Source organism: Triturus cristatus, chromosome 2_2 (genome assembly GCF_964204655.1).
Source record: "Triturus cristatus chromosome 2_2, aTriCri1.1, whole genome shotgun sequence".
Taxonomy (NCBI): Eukaryota; Metazoa; Chordata; class Amphibia; order Caudata; family Salamandridae; genus Triturus; species Triturus cristatus.
Window position 1 is genome coordinate 263,225,690 of NC_140582.1, and position 20,674 is coordinate 263,246,363.

At 40.1% G+C, this 20,674-nt stretch overlaps 1 protein-coding gene across 1 annotated transcript in view; it reads right to left on the reverse strand.

Moving 5' to 3' along the window:
- The window catches only part of LOC146862125 (thioredoxin-like), a 384,836-nt gene that overhangs the window by 149,888 nt on the left and 214,274 nt on the right, over window positions 1-20,674 (reverse strand). Inside the window, exon 4 of the mRNA XM_085643221.1 lies at window positions 691-756. Coding sequence (XP_085499347.1) covers window positions 691-756 — 66 coding nt within the window. The remainder of the gene's footprint in view (window positions 1-690; window positions 757-20,674) is intronic.

Consider the following 20,674-nt stretch of genomic DNA (forward strand, 5'->3'; position numbering starts at 1 on the left):
AAAGGTGCCAAATTACCTGCAGAAAATAGCCTTATGCTGCCCCACAGTCAGAAATCACTGCTCATCAGCTGCCAACATTACCCATGAATGCATAGTCTACTAATTAAATTATGTAATTGGTGAAAGTTCCCTGGGTGTGCTGGGCATACCCATGACCCCTCATCTGTATCTGACCTTTAGTACTTATGGTTCAGGAACCTTCTGAAAAGATGAACTGTTCAGACCTTCATTCTACGAAAAACTCATGCCAGCAGGGGACGTGATGACAGAACATTAGACAGAGGGCACTACCTAACTTGAATGGACACGTTCTTCCCTCTACCACGTTTTCTTCCCACCACACCTTGTTGTTTCCTCAGCTTGATCTGTGAAACTAGCTGGTCTACCATGGTTGTGTTTCGCAATAACACCTTCATAAAATACAGAAGCTTTTCTAGGATAGATAGACCAGAGCATGCAACAATAGCTCCTCCGATAGTGGATAATGAATTTTAAGTCTACACAGGTGTCTTAATTGAAAACTGTTAATTAACATAATATTTTTCATGTAGATGCCCTCAGTTAAGATTGGTGCATATTATCTGTTTTCAAAGACTAGAGAAGTAAGAGTGCTTTACTTGCACATGGGCAACTAGTCACATGCAGCACCATGCCACATGTTTTCAGGGAACCTTTTCAACATCACTGTACCTTCTCTTCATTGACGTAGAACTGGAATGTTGGTGTAGACGATATATGGAAGTATCGAGTCAATTCCTACATCACGGAAAGAAAACATGAGATCAGAACATGCTCCATCGTAGACTGAGATTTTACTATGTGCCCACAGCTATGACCAAACATTAAAGCTGTGCTCTAGAGGCGCATGCTATCCCAAATACTGTTTGCACAACTAAATACCGACCCCTAGAATATCAGTATACAAGAAAATCACGGACAGAATATTTAAAAGTAAGTGACTATAGGGAAGTATAAATGTACTACTCCTAAGCCCATATCTACACACCTTGAAGTTATATATATTACGTAGGTACATATATGTGCAGTAAGGTATAGCCTTATATCTAGTTCATATGCCTATTTGCATATTGCAATCCATTGCTCAGTGATCCCTGACTTGGTAATGATTGTCATGTGCCCTACATGCGTGTCGTAATCTTGCTCTAACTTCTTGTCAGTGAATTTCGGAGAAGCCCAGCAACCAAACTCCTGTCATCTGATGTTTACATCTCTCACGGATGTGTGTGTTGATTTATTGGTAAAGCCTGCATTTGGGATAGAAAATAAATTATTACGCACAAGAAAACACCTCAGTGTAGGCCCTCAGTAGGTTATTTGCAGAGTGAAAAAGTGACAGCCGCACACTGCTGCCCTTCGTGAACACTGTCATCACGGTGCCTGCATGCACCCATCCACGACCTATTTGTGTGCTCACCACTCTCGGTAGATGCCAGTCGCCACTGGTGACTGACCAATCGCCCACGAACTGACAGGCTCACTAACACACTAGCATATATCATGACTGCCTTGCAAATTAACCAATTCTGGTGATGTGGGTAGCTGTGGAATTTAGGCCAGAGCTCAATCTGGACTGAGGGAAATCTTTCAGGCCCAGACATTTCTGAAAACAAGATACCTAGTAGATTCTGGGGTGGTGTAGTTTATGTGGATCTTAATACTTAACCAGAATGCCCTGCAAACACCAAACTTTAGCTAAATCACAGATTATCCTCATATTTCTGTTAAGGGAAGTTCCAGAATCTTTGAGGATCCATAACATTTCTACCATCCAGCGTTCCCACACTTCTCTCAATAAAATCCCTACCCCAAATGCTCATCAAATAATAAGTATTTATTACATTAATTACATAGGACCTCATAACAGCAATTTATTTGCTATTGCCATAAATTAAATAAAGATAAAGGCGAATTTGAAAGGAGTCAATACAGTTCAAAAAGCAGATTCATACTACAAATATCTTAAATTACAAAATCTGAAAATGTTAGTTGATGTTCTGTGGAGGTGTCTAGAGAGGTCAACTATAATGCAAATTCTTTCAGCCTCAAATGCCCTGATTAATGTAGAAAATGTATTCTTAGTGTGTTGACCCTGACAGAGCTAACTAGATATTAATCAATTTTTCAAAGATGGTCTATTATAGTATCCCTTTCTGACATGGTAAGCTACATTGGGTCATTTCAGCTTCATGCTACTGCTAGTTAGGGTATTTGCACCCCTCTGCAGCAGGCACATTAACCAAACAAACTATTTTACTCCTGCAAACAAAATCAAAATATGTAGAGCAGATACATTAACTCACCTGGCTATATTTCACAATAGGCCAGTTTAGGTTGGAGCAATATCAGTCAAATATGAATCGTACCTGGCTTATGATAACTCTGCCCCAGCACCAGAGGCTAATCAAAGCTGACTGAACATTGCTTCTGAATGACTGGTAGGTGTAGGTAGTGGCAACCACTTCTGTATGAGGAATAGGAAATGTCATGAAAGTTGCTGGCTTAAGAACAACATGACTCAATGTCCTGTGCAGTTGTGCAATCCTTTTACACAGGTAATTCTTGTTTGACAGACCATATGTGAATGGGGAAAAAGGAGTTAAACTAACGCCCATTAAACTCTTTGCCTCTCAGCTGTCACAGCGAACTAGTGTTGTACTACCTTTAATATCAGCTCCTCACACCCAACACTGTGGCATCCCAAAGGGGTCCATCATATCCCCTCTACTATTCAACATCTACCTAACTGAGAGCCTCATTATGATGACCGAAGGACTGCCACAACAGGTTGTCAGTGGGGGGTCCTCCGGCCATCTCACCAGGGATCACCGTCTGCCATATTATCAGGACATTTGGACGTGTGGCAGTCGGAAACACTGACCACCACGCATTGTAGGCGGGTGGTCCTTAATACGAAACGATAGCGGATGGACTGAAGTCCGTCTGCTATTGTAATCAGCCCCTTAGTTACCAAACCTGAGTAAATCGTTCAACCTCACCTGTTACAACTATGGTCTACAAGCATTTAGACCATTCTGCCACCACCAACCAAGACGTTTTTATTGTTTTAATTAATTCTATTTATAACTTTATTTTAGATTGCAGCAATTTTAATTAATCTAACAATAACATTTTTGTTACAACTATGTAGATGACACACAATCATTTTTTTTAAATGTTCTGGAGACCTCTACAATTTTAAACTTGATGACTCACTTCGGCCCATAAACACATGGATGATGAATGACCATCTAAAGCTGAATACCGCTAAGACAAAGCTTATGACCTGCAGACAATGAAAAAAATACCAGACTACTGCCATATGACCTGAGGAACATAAAGCTCCTCAAACAATATCAAGAGAAGTCATAAACCTAGGAGTAACTATCGATTCAGACCTATATTTGATACCATATTTTAGCAACGTAAAACAGAGTGCCTTCTACACAATGGAAATATTACGTTACATCTTTGGATACCAACAGAAACTGACTGCCATTATCCCACTTGTAGTCTCCACGCTTGACTATGACAACAGCCTATACCTTGGCACACCATTCATAATGCACAAAATACAACTCATCCAAAATGTTGCTGCAAAATGTCTTCTCTACTTTCACCCAAGCATACACATACACATTACTCCAGTCTTGCAATCACTCCACTTGCTACCTGTAGCAATAAGGACAATGTTCAAGGCACTTTGCATTGTTTACAGAGGCAACAAGGGCAGCTATAACTGCAAGCTAAAGTCAAGCAATAAAAACAAAACAGAACACTGCGCTCCATACTTGCACCACTTATATCTCCTTACCATAAGAAATGCGTAGGACACACTGCTTTCTCAGTACAAGCCACCAAGCTCTGGAACACACTACCGGACAGTTAAAAATAATGCTATTACAAAGCCAACTACACCACCACACACCCCGGCAACAGAACCTAGAAAGACAGTCACACCCTCAAGCTCAATATTTAGGTTACAGTTCATAGATTGAAAACAACCCAACCTGTAAACTACTTTTGATAACTAGGTAAATTAAGAAGAGCTGATGGATGATTTTGATGCATTCCCAGATTTCCTAAAGCTAGTAAACCTGAGAATATGTCACAACACAACGCTTTCCCCAGTGAGGCACAATGAGAAGAAATATATTTATTTCTCCTTGTTATATGCTGCATTCTGCAGCACACATAGAAGGAGTAATATGCCTCTAAGAATTGGTTTTGTGCAGGAAGTTGCCCCTCCATGCACAAAAACTATCCTACCTGTAACGCAAGGGTACCTGTGTTGGCAATAGGCTGCACATAGTGTGCCAGGGCTAGGAGACAGCAGAAATGTGCCATATCTTTGTAAATATGGCAAATCTATGCTCTCTGCCTTTCAAGCAATGCAGTGAAGCAAGTTGCCTTGCTGAGTTGTGTGAAATGTAAGTAAGTCTGCCCCAAAACCCAGTGCAGTAACCAGCTAAGCAGACCATAATCATAAGAAATACCATAAATGGGGCTCGTGGAACTGTTCAAAGCTGGCAGTGACTGAAAAACCATAAACCATAGTTTATGCGTCTGGGTCTCTCACACCTTATCATCCAGCACACTGCTAAATGCTGCAACCAATAACACGATAACCACACCTCAGTGGTCATCACGCACAACATGAAAACACTCCCTAAATTGGATCATAAAACAAAGACAACACACACACCCTTTAGTGCCACACATAGGGGTAGTAAGCCCTATACAAATGGGCAATACAATACAATGTTATCACTTTTATCATCAAGATTTGTTTTGAGCCTGCTAAAATCTTTGTTTCCATCACACTTCAGAATTAATAGTACTGCTGGCATATGTTGAAATATGTGGACAGTTTATTTACAGGTATTGTATTTTTTTTGCAAATTAGAAACAAAGTGACATCCTACAGTATTTTGTTATGCACTTTCTGCGGCCACAGACCTATGCGATTCTGTAGCTGCTGCGGTTTCAGCATAATTATGAATTATCTCATTTGCCACATATTGCATCATCTGCTGCATATTATACAGATTTTAATAAATAACTAATTTTGTTTCTAGCTGAAACAGATCAAAATTAACTAAAAATGTTGCAACATGTGCTGCAGTGCAATGGAAGGTCCTTCGCAAAGGTTGAATGGCGACCTTTTAGTTACATAGAGGTGTATTTGGATGTGGAACCAGTACTAATGAAGTGACGCCTTTGCCCAGACAGTGCTAAAGTGAAAACAATGACAAAATCATGTAGTGAATCTATAAACAAATGTGGAGCATTAAGGCACAACATTTGTGTTTTCTTGCCACATAAATTAGTCAACATCTGCCATAGAAGTTAGGCCTCAGCTGCTGCCTAATTCCAGTGTCCCTGTGTATACCCCAGACAGACTGTCACAGAATTCAGTTTAGACAATCCTCTCACTTTCCAAAGGAAGAAAAGTAAATAACATGTTTATGTTAAAAGAAGCAATTTTTCAGAAGACAGACTAACATTTACAATGCCTCGGAAAACGCAGCAAATTTAACAAGATAAAAACAACATTTGAAGTTTTTTTTTTCCTCATTCACCTTCTGAACTCCTGCACCTCGAAAGTGTGCCAGCTGACTCGCTTGTTGGACAAAGATTATTCTGGGCTGGCCCTCAAATGCCCTCCCACCCCCCGTGGCTACGGCCCTGTATGCTGACCTCTTTACCTAAATGGTTCTATCTTTAAAAAAACGTAAGTTAAGAAGCATTTTTCACTAGTTATAACATCAATATATTTCATTAACCAGAGTGTCACAAGATTACTTTTGTAATAGGACAGCCAATTCTTTCCGTGAGTCACCATCTCAGAGAAGCTTTGTTTCATGGAATCTTTGTGCATGCCTCTTATTTTCGAGCAGTCAAAACCCGGCAAATAATCTCATAAAGTCATGATGACAGCCAACAATGCCTTTTTGACAGGTTTGACTTGTTTGTACTTCCAAATAAGTTAACACAGTAAAAGCTTGTGAAAAAGGATTGGTACAGGAAAGTACCTAAGAAAAAACAGAAAAGGTTTCCTCCTAATGCCAGTCATCAAAAATCTGCAAAATGTCTTCTCTACTTTCACCCACGCATACACATACACATTACTCCAGTCTTGCAATCACTCCACTTGCTACCTGTAGCAATAAGGACAATGTTCAAGGCACTTTGCATTGTTTACAGAGGCAACAAGGGCAGCTATAACTGCAAGCTGAAGTCAAGCAATAAAAACAAAACAGAACACTGCGCTCCATACTTGCACCACTTATATCTCCTTACCATAAGAAATGCGTAGGACACACTGCTTTCTCAGTACAAGCCACCAAGCTCTGGAACACACTACCGGACAGTTAAAAATAATGCTATTACAAAGCCAACTACACCACCACACACCCCGGCAACAGAACCTAGAAAGACAGTCACACCCTCAAGCTCAATATTTAGGTTACAGTTCATAGATTGAAAACAACCCAACCTGTAAACTACTTTTGATAACTAGGTAAATTAAGAAGAGCTGACGGATGATTTTGATGCATTCCCAGATTTAGTAAAGCTAGTAAACCTGAGAATATGTCACAACACAACGCTTTCCCCAGTGAGGCACAATGAGAAGAAATATATTTATTTCTCCTTGTTATATGCTGCATTCTGCAGCACACATAGAAGGAGTAATATGCCTCTAAGAATTGGTTTTGTGCAGGAAGTTGCCCCTTCATGCACAAAAACTATCCTACCTGTAACGCAAGGGTACCTGTGTTGGCAATAGGCTGCACATAGTGTGCCAGGGCTAGGAGACAGCAGAAATGTGCCATATCTTTGTAAATATGGCAAATCTATGCTCTCTGCCTTTCAAGCAATGCAGTGAAGCAAGTTGCCTTGCTGAGTTGTGTGAAATGTAAGTAAGTCTGCCCCAAAACCCAGTGCAGTAACCAGCTAAGCAGACCATAATCATAAGAAATACCATAAATGGGGCTCGTGGAACTGTTCAAAGCTGGCAGTGACTGAAAAACCATAAACCATAGTTTATGCGTCTGGGTCTCTCACACCTTATCATCCAGCACACTGCTAAATGCTGCAACCAATAACACGATAACCACACCTCAGTGGTCATCACGCACAACATGAAAACACTCCCTAAATTGGATCATAAAACAAAGACAACACACACACCCTTTAGTGCCACACATAGGGGTAGTAAGCCCTATACAAATGGGCAATACAATACAATGTTATCACTTTTATCATCAAGATTTGTTTTGAGCCTGCTAAAATCTTTGTTTCCATCACACTTCAGAATTAATAGTACTGCTGGCATATGATGAAATATGTGGACAGTTTATTTACAGGTATTGTATTTTTTTTGCAAATTAGAAACAAAGTGACATCCTACAGTATTTTGTTATGCACTTTCTGCGGCCACAGACCTATGCGATTCTGTAGCTGCTGCGGTTTCAGCATAATTATGAATTATCTCATTTGCCACATATTGCATCATCTGCTGCATATTATACAGATTTTAATAAATAACTAATTTTGTTTCTAGCTGAAACAGATCAAAATTAACTAAAAATGTTGCAACATGTGCTGCAGTGCAATGGAAGGTCCTTCGCAAAGGTTGAATGGCGACCTTTTAGTTACATAGAGGTGTATTTGGATGTGGAACCAGTACTAATGAAGTGACGCCTTTGCCCAGACAGTGCTAAAGTGAAAACAATGACAAAATCATGTAGTGAATCTATAAACAAATGTGGAGCATTAAGGCACAACATTTGTGTTTTCTTGCCACATAAATTAGTCAACATCTGCCATAGAAGTTAGGCCTCAGCTGCTGCCTAATTCCAGTGTCCCTGTGTATACCCCAGACAGACTGTCACAGAATTCAGTTTAGACAATCCTCTCACTTTCCAAAGGAAGAAAAGTAAATAACATGTTTATGTTAAAAGAAGCAATTTTTCAGAAGACAGTCTAACATTTACAATGCCTCGGAAAACGCAGCAAATTTAACAAGATAAAAACAACATTTGAAGGGTTTTTTTTCCTCATTCACCTTCTGAACTCCTGCACCTCGAAAGTGTGCCAGCTGACTCGCTTGTTGGACAAAGATTATTCTGGGCTGGCCCTCAAATGCCCTCCCACCCCCCGTGGCTACGGCCCTGTATGCTGACCTCTTTACCTAAATGGTTCTATCTTTAAAAAAACGTAAGTTAAGAAGCATTTTTCACTAGTTATAACATCAATATATTTCATTAACCAGAGTGTCACAAGATTACTTTTGTAATAGGACAGCCAATTCTTTCCGTGAGTCACCATCTCAGAGAAGCTTTGTTTCATGGAATCTTTGTGCATGCCTCTTATTTTCGAGCAGTCAAAACCCGGCAAATAATCTCATAAAGTCATGATGATAGCCAACAATGCCTTTTTGACAGGTTTGACTTGTTTGTACTTCCAAATAAGTTAACACAGTAAAAGCTTGTGAAAAAGGATTGGTACAGGAAAGTACCTAAGAAAAAACAGAAAAGGTTTCCTCCTAATGCCAGTCATCAAAAATCTGCAAAATGTCTTCTCTACTTTCACCCACGCATACACATACACATTACTCCAGTCTTGCAATCACTCCACTTGCTACCTGTAGCAATAAGGACAATGTTCAAGGCACTTTGCATTGTTTACAGAGGCAACAAGGGCAGCTATAACTGCAAGCTGAAGTCAAGCAATAAAAACAAAACAGAACACTGCGCTCCATACTTGCACCACTTATATCTCCTTACCATAAGAAATGCGTAGGACACACTGCTTTCTCAGTACAAGCCACCAAGCTCTGGAACACACTACCGGACAGTTAAAAATAATGCTATTACAAAGCCAACTACACCACCACACACCCCGGCAACAGAACCTAGAAAGACAGTCACACCCTCAAGCTCAATATTTAGGTTACAGTTCATAGATTGAAAACAACCCAACCTGTAAACTACTTTTGATAACTAGGTAAATTAAGAAGAGCTGACGGATGATTTTGATGCATTCCCAGATTTAGTAAAGCTAGTAAACCTGAGAATATGTCACAACACAACGCTTTCCCCAGTGAGGCACAATGAGAAGAAATATATTTATTTCTCCTTGTTATATGCTGCATTCTGCAGCACACATAGAAGGAGTAATATGCCTCTAAGAATTGGTTTTGTGCAGGAAGTTGCCCCTTCATGCACAAAAACTATCCTACCTGTAACGCAAGGGTACCTGTGTTGGCAATAGGCTGCACATAGTGTGCCAGGGCTAGGAGACAGCAGAAATGTGCCATATCTTTGTAAATATGGCAAATCTATGCTCTCTGCCTTTCAAGCAATGCAGTGAAGCAAGTTGCCTTGCTGAGTTGTGTGAAATGTAAGTAAGTCTGCCCCAAAACCCAGTGCAGTAACCAGCTAAGCAGACCATAATCATAAGAAATACCATAAATGGGGCTCGTGGAACTGTTCAAAGCTGGCAGTGACTGAAAAACCATAAACCATAGTTTATGCGTCTGGGTCTCTCACACCTTATCATCCAGCACACTGCTAAATGCTGCAACCAATAACACGATAACCACACCTCAGTGGTCATCACGCACAACATGAAAACACTCCCTAAATTGGATCATAAAACAAAGACAACACACACACCCTTTAGTGCCACACATAGGGGTAGTAAGCCCTATACAAATGGGCAATACAATACAATGTTATCACTTTTATCATCAAGATTTGTTTTGAGCCTGCTAAAATCTTTGTTTCCATCACACTTCAGAATTAATAGTACTGCTGGCATATGTTGAAATATGTGGACAGTTTATTTACAGGTATTGTATTTTTTTTGCAAATTAGAAACAAAGTGACATCCTACAGTATTTTGTTATGCACTTTCTGCGGCCACAGACCTATGCGATTCTGTAGCTGCTGCGGTTTCAGCATAATTATGAATTATCTCATTTGCCACATATTGCATCATCTGCTGCATATTATACAGATTTTAATAAATAACTAATTTTGTTTCTAGCTGAAACAGATCAAAATTAACTAAAAATGTTGCAACATGTGCTGCAGTGCAATGGAAGGTCCTTCGCAAAGGTTGAATGGCGACCTTTTAGTTACATAGAGGTGTATTTGGATGTGGAACCAGTACTAATGAAGTGACGCCTTTGCCCAGACGGTGCTAAAGTGAAAACAATGACAAAATCATGTAGTGAATCTATAAACAAATGTGGAGCATTAAGGCACAACATTTGTGTTTTCTTGCCACATAAATTAGTCAACATCTGCCATAGAAGTTAGGCCTCAGCTGCTGCCTAATTCCAGTGTCCCTGTGTATACCCCAGACAGACTGTCACAGAATTCAGTTTAGACAATCCTCTCACTTTCCAAAGGAAGAAAAGTAAATAACATGTTTATGTTAAAAGAAGCAATTTTTCAGAAGACAGACTAACATTTACAATGCCTCGGAAAACGCAGCAAATTTAACAAGATAAAAACAACATTTGAAGGGTTTTTTTTCCTCATTCACCTTCTGAACTCCTGCACCTCGAAAGTGTGCCAGCTGACTCGCTTGTTGGACAAAGATTATTCTGGGCTGGCCCTCAAATGCCCTCCCACCCCCCGTGGCTACGGCCCTGTATGCTGACCTCTTTACCTAAATGGTTCTATCTTTAAAAAAACGTAAGTTAAGAAGCATTTTTCACTAGTTATAACATCAATATATTTCATTAACCAGAGTGTCACAAGATTACTTTTGTAATAGGACAGCCAATTCTTTCCGTGAGTCACCATCTCAGAGAAGCTTTGTTTCATGGAATCTTTGTGCATGCCTCTTATTTTCGAGCAGTCAAAACCCGGCAAATAATCTCATAAAGTCATGATGATAGCCAACAATGCCTTTTTGACAGGTTTGACTTGTTTGTACTTCCAAATAAGTTAACACAGTAAAAGCTTGTGAAAAAGGATTGGTACAGGAAAGTACCTAAGAAAAAACAGAAAAGGTTTCCTCCTAATGCCAGTCATCAAAAATCTGCAAAATGTCTTCTCTACTTTCACCCACGCATACACATACACATTACTCCAGTCTTGCAATCACTCCACTTGCTACCTGTAGCAATAAGGACAATGTTCAAGGCACTTTGCATTGTTTACAGAGGCAACAAGGGCAGCTATAACTGCAAGCTGAAGTCAAGCAATAAAAACAAAACAGAACACTGCGCTCCATACTTGCACCACTTATATCTCCTTACCATAAGAAATGCGTAGGACACACTGCTTTCTCAGTACAAGCCACCAAGCTCTGGAACACACTACCGGACAGTTAAAAATAATGCTATTACAAAGCCAACTACACCACCACACACCCCGGCAACAGAACCTAGAAAGACAGTCACACCCTCAAGCTCAATATTTAGGTTACAGTTCATAGATTGAAAACAACCCAACCTGTAAACTACTTTTGATAACTAGGTAAATTAAGAAGAGCTGACGGATGATTTTGATGCATTCCCAGATTTAGTAAAGCTAGTAAACCTGAGAATATGTCACAACACAACGCTTTCCCCAGTGAGGCACAATGAGAAGAAATATATTTATTTCTCCTTGTTATATGCTGCATTCTGCAGCACACATAGAAGGAGTAATATGCCTCTAAGAATTGGTTTTGTGCAGGAAGTTGCCCCTTCATGCACAAAAACTATCCTACCTGTAACGCAAGGGTACCTGTGTTGGCAATAGGCTGCACATAGTGTGCCAGGGCTAGGAGACAGCAGAAATGTGCCATATCTTTGTAAATATGGCAAATCTATGCTCTCTGCCTTTCAAGCAATGCAGTGAAGCAAGTTGCCTTGCTGAGTTGTGTGAAATGTAAGTAAGTCTGCCCCAAAACCCAGTGCAGTAACCAGCTAAGCAGACCATAATCATAAGAAATACCATAAATGGGGCTCGTGGAACTGTTCAAAGCTGGCAGTGACTGAAAAACCATAAACCATAGTTTATGCGTCTGGGTCTCTCACACCTTATCATCCAGCACACTGCTAAATGCTGCAACCAATAACACGATAACCACACCTCAGTGGTCATCACGCACAACATGAAAACACTCCCTAAATTGGATCATAAAACAAAGACAACACACACACCCTTTAGTGCCACACATAGGGGTAGTAAGCCCTATACAAATGGGCAATACAATACAATGTTATCACTTTTATCATCAAGATTTGTTTTGAGCCTGCTAAAATCTTTGTTTCCATCACACTTCAGAATTAATAGTACTGCTGGCATATGTTGAAATATGTGGACAGTTTATTTACAGGTATTGTATTTTTTTTGCAAATTAGAAACAAAGTGACATCCTACAGTATTTTGTTATGCACTTTCTGCGGCCACAGACCTATGCGATTCTGTAGCTGCTGTGTTTTCAGCATAATTATGAACTATCTCATTTGCCACATATTGCATCATCTGCTGCATATTATACCGATTTTAATAAATAACTAATTTTGTTTCTAGCTGAAACAGATCAAAATTAACTAAAAATGTTTCAACATGTGCTGCAGTGCAATGGAAGGTCCTTCGCAAAGGTTGAATGGCGACCTTTTAGTTACGTAGAGGTGTATTTGGAAGTTGAAACGGTACTAACTAATGAAGTGACGCCTTTGCCCAGACAGTGCTAAAGTGAGAACAATGACAAAATCATGTAGTGAATCTATAAACAAATGTGGAGCATTACGGCGCAACATTTGTGTTTTCTTGCCACATAAATTTTTCAACACTGCCATAGAAGTTAGGCCTCAGCTGCTGCCTAATTTCAGTGTCCCTGTGTATACCCCAAACAGACTGTCACAGAATTCAGTTTAGACAATCCTCTCACTTTCCAAAGGAAGAAAAGTAAATAACATGTTTATGTTAAAAGAAGCAATTTTTCAGAAGACAGACTAACATTTACAATGCCTCGGAAAAGGCAGCAAATTTAACAAGATAAAAACAACATTTGAAGGTTTTTTTTTCCTCATTCACCTTCTGAACTCCTGCACCTCGAAAGTGTGCCAGCTGACTCGCTTGTTGGACAAAGATTATTCTGGGCTGGCCGTCAAATGCCCCCCCCTCTCCCCCCCCCCCCACTCCCCGGTGGCTACGGCCCTGTATGCTGACCTCTTTACCTAAATGGTTCTATCTTTAAAAAAACATAAGTTAATAAGCCTTTTTCACTAGTTATAACATCAATATATTTCATTAACCAGAGTGTCACAAGATTACTTTTGTAATAGGACAGCCAATTCTTTACGTGAGTCACCATCTCAGAGAAGCTTTGTTTCATGGAATCTTTGTGCATGCCTCTGATGAAGACGATCATTTTCGAGCAGTCAAAACCCGGCAAATAATCTCATAAAGTCATGATGACAGCCAACAATGCCTTTTTGACAGGTTTGACTTGTTTGTACTTCCAAATAAGTTAACACAGTAAAAGCTTGTGAAAAAGGATTGGTACAGGAAAGTACCTAAGAAAAAACAGAAAAGTTTTCCTCCTAATGCCAGTCATCAAAAATCTGCCTAGTTTTGGAAACTGCATTTTAGGGGTGCATATTCCACTGTGCAGAAGGGCTTAAAATGTTTTTTAAAATAAACACTTTCTTCTCCAAAGAAAAGAGAAAAGCATACCCAGGAGTTTAGAGTGTGTTTAAGTACTAGGTATTAGCTAAATACTAAAGGCCTGATTTGCGTATAAAAATATACATGTGCATATTTAGTCATATGTTGATCTACTCCTACAAATATGTGTAACTCTCTACGTTTTTTGCATTTTTCCAGTTACAAGTGGAGATTTACAGCAGTGTGTAGATTTACATGTCTCCACCTCCTTAAATGAGGGGGCGAGACTCCTACAAGAAAGGAAAAGTTATTACAGGTAACTTTTAACCTGTTGGCAGAGATCTCCTTCATTGGAGTAGAAACCTCACAATAGGGAAATTAGGGAAATGTATTAAAGTTTATAATTTAAGAATTGTTTTTTACATATTTTTTAAAGAATAATATAAATGGAAAATAATTGAAATATTAATTATCACACAGGAACTTATAATACAGTGTGAAAGTGTATTATTATATCAAATAAAATTTGTATTTAATAATAATTTAAATATATTAAGTTAATTTATAAATAGTAGTTTTACACAATAAAGAAAAAAATACTCAGCCTAACATTTTTATTTTTATTTATATTTTTGTTAACTTGATTAAAATTTATGAGCCTGATTTAGAGATTGATGGAGGGGTTACTCCAACACAAACACAATGAATATCTTGTCTGCCTCTTCACAAGTGCCATCTGATATATAGTGCACTTTTAATAAGGCAAATTGGGTATCCATTTCTTGTGCGATGGAGTAAACAGTCCGCCAAACTCTAAATAAGGCCATTTGTATTTAACTTACACACTTTATATTTAATAACAAAAAGTTTAAACCATTAATTCATTTTTAAAAATGGTTTACTGTTTTTTTATGGGTGTGATGCAGAATGAGTGGGTGGCCAAGTTTGATTCTTGACTTACCTCAAAGCTGGGCTGGAGTATATTTCAACCTGTTACAACACTTTTAGGGCTGTAGTTACATCAAGAGTGTATTTTGTGACTTGCAATGGTTTTATTGATTTGTGAAAGTATGTTTTGTATTAACATGTCCATCCAAAACCCCTTTATACATTTCATTAACCCTACCCATTTTGAGTAATTATTCCCCATTTTCCCACCACTTCTCCTGGTCCTTCTCATACTTACTATATGGAGTATGATACTCACATGTGCGGAGATTTTTACAACCCAGGCCGAGATCTCTGCACAAAAATGATAGGAGCTGAGATCTCCGGCCGTAGCTTTGTGGAATGCATTTTGTAGTACATGACTAGTACCACAGTAGTACTCCTTTACGTACTACAAAATGTAGTTTGTGGATCTGGCCCTGGAACCACAGGAGCTACTGCACAGGGAAACATGTTCAGCATATGCATTTGTCTCCTATTTCCAACTCAAAGGAAAACATTTCTAGTGCATTTGAGACACTAAACGCAACAACCGGCAGACACCATTCTTCAAACAAAAAGGCTTTGATGAGTAGATAGGCCCGGTGGCACATCCTGATGGTTGGGCTATCCATGAAGCAGTGCTTAATTTGTGCAAGTGGTTGCAGGGGATTAGAGTCGACACTCATTTTTTGGGGCAACAACTCATTTTAATCAATACACTTGGGCCCACAACAATAGAAAGAAAGGCAGAAAGAAAGAGGAAGAGAGAGTTATAAAAGCAGTGGCAAAGAGAAAAACAGAGACGGAAAATAGCCTAGGAGAGGAACAAGAACAAGAGAGAGCAAGAGCATAGGGGGTGAAAAAGAAGCATGAGGTGGGAATTACTATGCAATCCTGATATTAGGTAACCCTGCATTTGGTAGTTCTTGCGGGTGAGCCCTAAGAAAAACTTTGGACCTGTGCACTTATTTTTTTGTTTACAAAATAAGCACTGGTAGGAAACTATTTTTCTAGAAGAAATGTCCAATAGCCAACACTGCCTCCTTGCAGATCTCTGGGGCATGCTTCTGGAAAGGTACAGATGCTTTTTTTAGTAGTGTGAGCATGTATTCAGGCTGCAAGAGATGGCCATGTGTTTTTTTAAAGTGTCAGCTGGAGTGAACAACCAGTGTTCACTTCACTCATTAATGCCAACTTTTTGTATCTTATAATGAGCACTCTATGAACCAAATTATCTGTAGGTGTAGGCCACGATGAGCACAGGCCGAAAACAGGAGCCACAGCAAGCAGAAATGAATAGTTTTCATGGCTTTCTGGAATCCAGGATGAAGGGTAGTATTCTGAATTTATAGATTACGAGCAGCCACCAAAATGTGCTGTGCAGAGATGTGAAGCATAGTTTGCAAACCAGACCATGTGGGAGAATTTACTGCAGAGGAATGAGCATGTGAGTTTGTCCAAGCATTTGTGGGTGTTGCTTAGTATTTTAAACCGAATTATTGTGCGGGCATGTAGCCAATGGGAAACTCTTAAGGTTAGAAGAGATGGGATTATTTTTCATAAATCCCCAAAGCAGACTTTCAGCAACATTGCAAAACATCTACAAGGTGGTTGATGATGCATTCAAGCCTGAAATTCACCACAGACCCAAAGTCAATGTGATCCAGGTTCTTGGGATTCAAAGGGAGAATGTGTTTGAGCTTTTGGCCCAGAATCATGACCTCTCTTTTGAAAACATTGAGTTCCAGCGTGCTGTAGCTTAACCTTCTATTAGAAACAGACATACAAATTAAGTCGAAAGTGTACCACATCTAAGGTGCTGCCCATGACCCTCTTAACTTACTAGATGCAGAAAAAGTTCAAGATTTTCATATGAGACAAAAAAAGTTTCTGAATTTCTGAGTTCCTTATTGGGTGCATCATCATTAATTAAACTATTATTACACTCTTTGCACTCTTCTGGTGTAGTTCATCTTCCCAACAGACCAAGGTAGAGATTGATTCTGGTTCTTTGCTAAATTGTAGAAGTTCTTGCCAGGCTTGATTTTCTGCTTTTGAAATGTCAAATGTAAGTAGTCATGTGTTGTTAAGTCTGGTCATTCTTAGCTCCAGATTTACTAATAATTTACGTTGTTCTTGCGTCACACAAGTTGACGCATGGCAATGCAAGTCCTTAAGTGATATTTACTAAGCCACGTAAAGGGTGATTGGCACCGCATTGTAGGACATTGAATAGAAATGTAATGCAGCGGATTGCTTTGAATTACATATAGTAGTAGGTGTTCCATGGTGGAGTATGGCCGTTCCCTTGCATCCACTGGTGGAATTTGATGCAATTCCGGATTTACTAAGATCAGTAAACATGGGAGAATGGCGTTACGAGGAGAAATACTTTAATTTCTCCTCGTTACTTTCTATGTGTGATGCCTTTGACACCATGCATAGAAAAAGGAAATTGCCTCATAGAATTGATTTTATGTTGGAAGGTATTCCTTGCTGCACAAAATCAATCCTGCCTGTAACAAAGCAACCTTGCAACATGGCACAAGGGTGCATGCGTTGTAGCTAGGCAGCCCTTTCAATGCGCATAGAGCATAATGCCTCATGAACAGAGGGGGGATCGAGGTAACAACTTAGTGCACCCCTTTCAGCTGACATAGAACCTAACACCTTACAGACGGAGGGGGGATCCAGGCAACAACTAAGTGCACCACTGTCAGCAGAAATAAAACTCAACGCGGGGGCAATAAGGGCCATATATTTAGGGGACTATTCCCCAATGTTCACTTCCATCAATGGGGATAGCCCGACTACATTTTAAACACCATACATTTCTCCCTGCTGGTCGTAGTCAAGGCACTCATGTGGCAATCTCATAAATTTGCGATTCAAGTAGAGCTAATGAACATGCTGGCTCAGTGTGTGCTAATGATTGACACGAAGCTGGACATGCTTAAACGCCAAAGTAGACCATTGGGCAAACAAATACAAGGGTGTGGATGCACCAATAAGTAACGCAAGTGATGCCATAATTGAAAAGTTAACTACGTCGCCTGAACTATTATCAACTCTAATAAACCACTGTAAAGAAACTTGGTTGAGCAATACACAAAGTAGGAAAACGTCTAACCTTGATGAACCTGACATAAGGGGCAACAATGCAACGCTGGAAACTAGAGAAACAACAGGCCTCGCTGGGCAAACAAGCACCAGAACACAGGGGCCCTCTGGCCCTGGATGGCAAAGCATGGTCAGTAACAATATTGTCAGTTTCGTCATAAGTACTGGAGAGGTGGCATCCAACCAGGAAAGAGAGCTAAAAGAAATGACAGTGAGTGCTTAGGGACAGCTCTCCAGACGACAAAAGAAAAAAATGCGGAAATCATTCAAAAATACTATATGCTTGAATTGAAGCAGACCTATTGGATTGAGTGTGCAACCATTAGCAAGCTCAAAAGAGTAAAGTTCCACTCAGAACCTGCTACACATAGCACACAACCCCTTGGAAAGAACCTACTTACAGGTTGTGAATTCTAGCATCAAAGGCACTACCATCGGGCAAGTGCGATGGGATCTAACCAAACTCAATAATGTGCCACACGAGACTGCCAAGGGAAGTGCAGTACATGCAGATATAAACAGGCCCATGGGAAGTCAAATGGATATGCAACCAGAAAAGGAGGGGAGAGCTGCACTAGGGCGCATTAAAGGAACAAACAGAACTCATTGAGGCACATTGTGAGAACTATGTCGCACACACCCAACAAACAGCTACAGCGAGGGAGACAGCACCACTTGACCAAAGAGGCAAGCAACAGATTAGTACTGGGCCGTCTGAGACAACACAAGCTTCACAGCACTCTGGAAAATATTAGATATGGACCCACAAACATAAAAGTATGAATGGCGACTACTCACGCCATAACGAAAATGGAGAAAAGGAGGGAAAGTCCAAGGCAACTCCACCTGCTTCATTCATCTTCACCCCCAAGTTTGAAACGAGAGGGCCATGCAATATATTGAACCAGTCGATCATCTTACTTCTCTTAATGAGCATACACTCACTTGCCTATCCCACATCGGTGCACTTGACATCAGTGCATTTGAAGAACTTTCCCTGTATTAGTCAAAAGGCGCCTACACTGACAGAATGGGCAAAGATAGCGGATGTCCAAAACATCATTGCAGAAAAAGAGCAATTCAAGGACTGGGGTATACTCATAAACAACTCTAAAATTGAAAAATACCACCACATCCTATCAGAGAGACCACAACACCCAGGGCTACGAAAAATCCTGAAAAGTGTACTGAGAGGCACTATGCTAGTTACTCTCCAGAACTCAGGAAAAAAGATCACAGTCCAGCTGTTAAGGGGCCTAGAGAGAGGCACTGTACGGAAGAACCTGCAGATCACACATGCCGGGAGCAGTCCGATTGGGCCTAGTTACCAACAGCCTTGCACTCAAAGGGGTCGCTGAACTCCTAACGCCATGGGGATAAGGGAGAAGATGTCAACAGCCATGATCAGGATAAGGTGGAGTGTGGCAGGCCTCAACTCTGTAATAGCCAACAACGAATCCATGCAATTTCTACAAACGTGCAACATCTTATACTTGCAGGAAACATTGGAAACAACGCCCAGCTCCATTCCTGACTTTCTGACATATTCACACACCGGCTCATAAGAAAACTTTATTTGGAAGACCAACAGATGGTCTCTCTGTGTCTGCGAAATTAGATCTGCAAGTATGAATCAAGGAATGGAGAAACTGCACACATGATGTGCAGATCCTCAGCATAAATGGTATAGCAATAGAAGGAATACCAGCCTCAATTATAGTGGTAAACTTCTATATCTACCCACACAGGGTTGTGAAAGTAGCAAATATCATGAAGGTCACCGACCTGATAAAAAAGTTCCTCTATGAGCAACCAGGGCATGAGTGCCTAGTGGGCAGAGACTTTAACACTCAAGACCTATGTCAGTCCAAGAAATGGCAAGAGGGCCATGGATGGAACATCTTGGAAGTCTGTATCAATAAATTTAAGTTTGGATCCGCTGTCCAAACAGTTCCTGCAAGGGGTAAATTAAAGCCCACTTTCAAAAACATGTCAACACTGGACTATATCTTCCTTAGTAAGAAACTCCTAAGGAGATATGTGAGCTACCAAATACAACACAGAGCCGAAAGCGGCCATCACCCAATAACTATCTTGGTCAATGTGAGTGCATCAAAGCATGGGGAATACATTCTTGCTGGCCAAATACTCCCCACAAATGCTGGTCCATCCATAAAAAGAAGCAAGTGAGGTGCTGTATGCCTTGCCAGATATTTACAGTGGAAGAGCCTGTGCTGTACAAATGACAGAAATTGGGAAACATTGGGCAGTAATAATGGAAAAGCTATATGAAGCCTTGTCTGTACAGAAGCAACAACACTTGCAAAGTATGCCCATAAGAAGAAGGTTCTTTTTGCATTTTGACAACAAAGAATTTAAAGAGAGCCAAATGAAGTTCCATCGGGCTGAGCTCAAGAACGGAAAGCATCCTGAAAGAGCAAGTAAATTACACCAAAACACTACCTGGATATTGGAACAAAATCACATGGAGGAAAAATGGAAATACATATACTCCCTATTAGGGCCCAGCAAGTCAAGGGAATTTTGGGGTTATGTCAACAATCTTAAATGCAGAACTTATAAGGCGAACATGGTACAAGCAAACTAATGGGTGGCCTACGCAACAAAACTCTACATTGACCCAGATAAAACCAGGTACTTCATCATAATAATCTAGAAGACTTGGAGAAGCCCCGAATGATAGTAACCGAAAGGGAGACACTAACCATCCTGAAGGGTATTTGGAAGGATGGAGCCTCGGACCAAATGGCCTACTGTTGTAAACTGAAACAACGATGTGATTAAGCATTTACTGAAGACATTAATTCCCTCACTTAGATCATGTTTTCTCTGTTATGTTGACCGAAGTTCGGACTCCATTTTGTATTGTTATGCTTCCACGTGTTCCCCACGAGAAGAGTCCAACCTCTGTGTTAGTTGCTCTTGTAATCTGCCTAGTAACAGTCTATAAATAGCTCCTT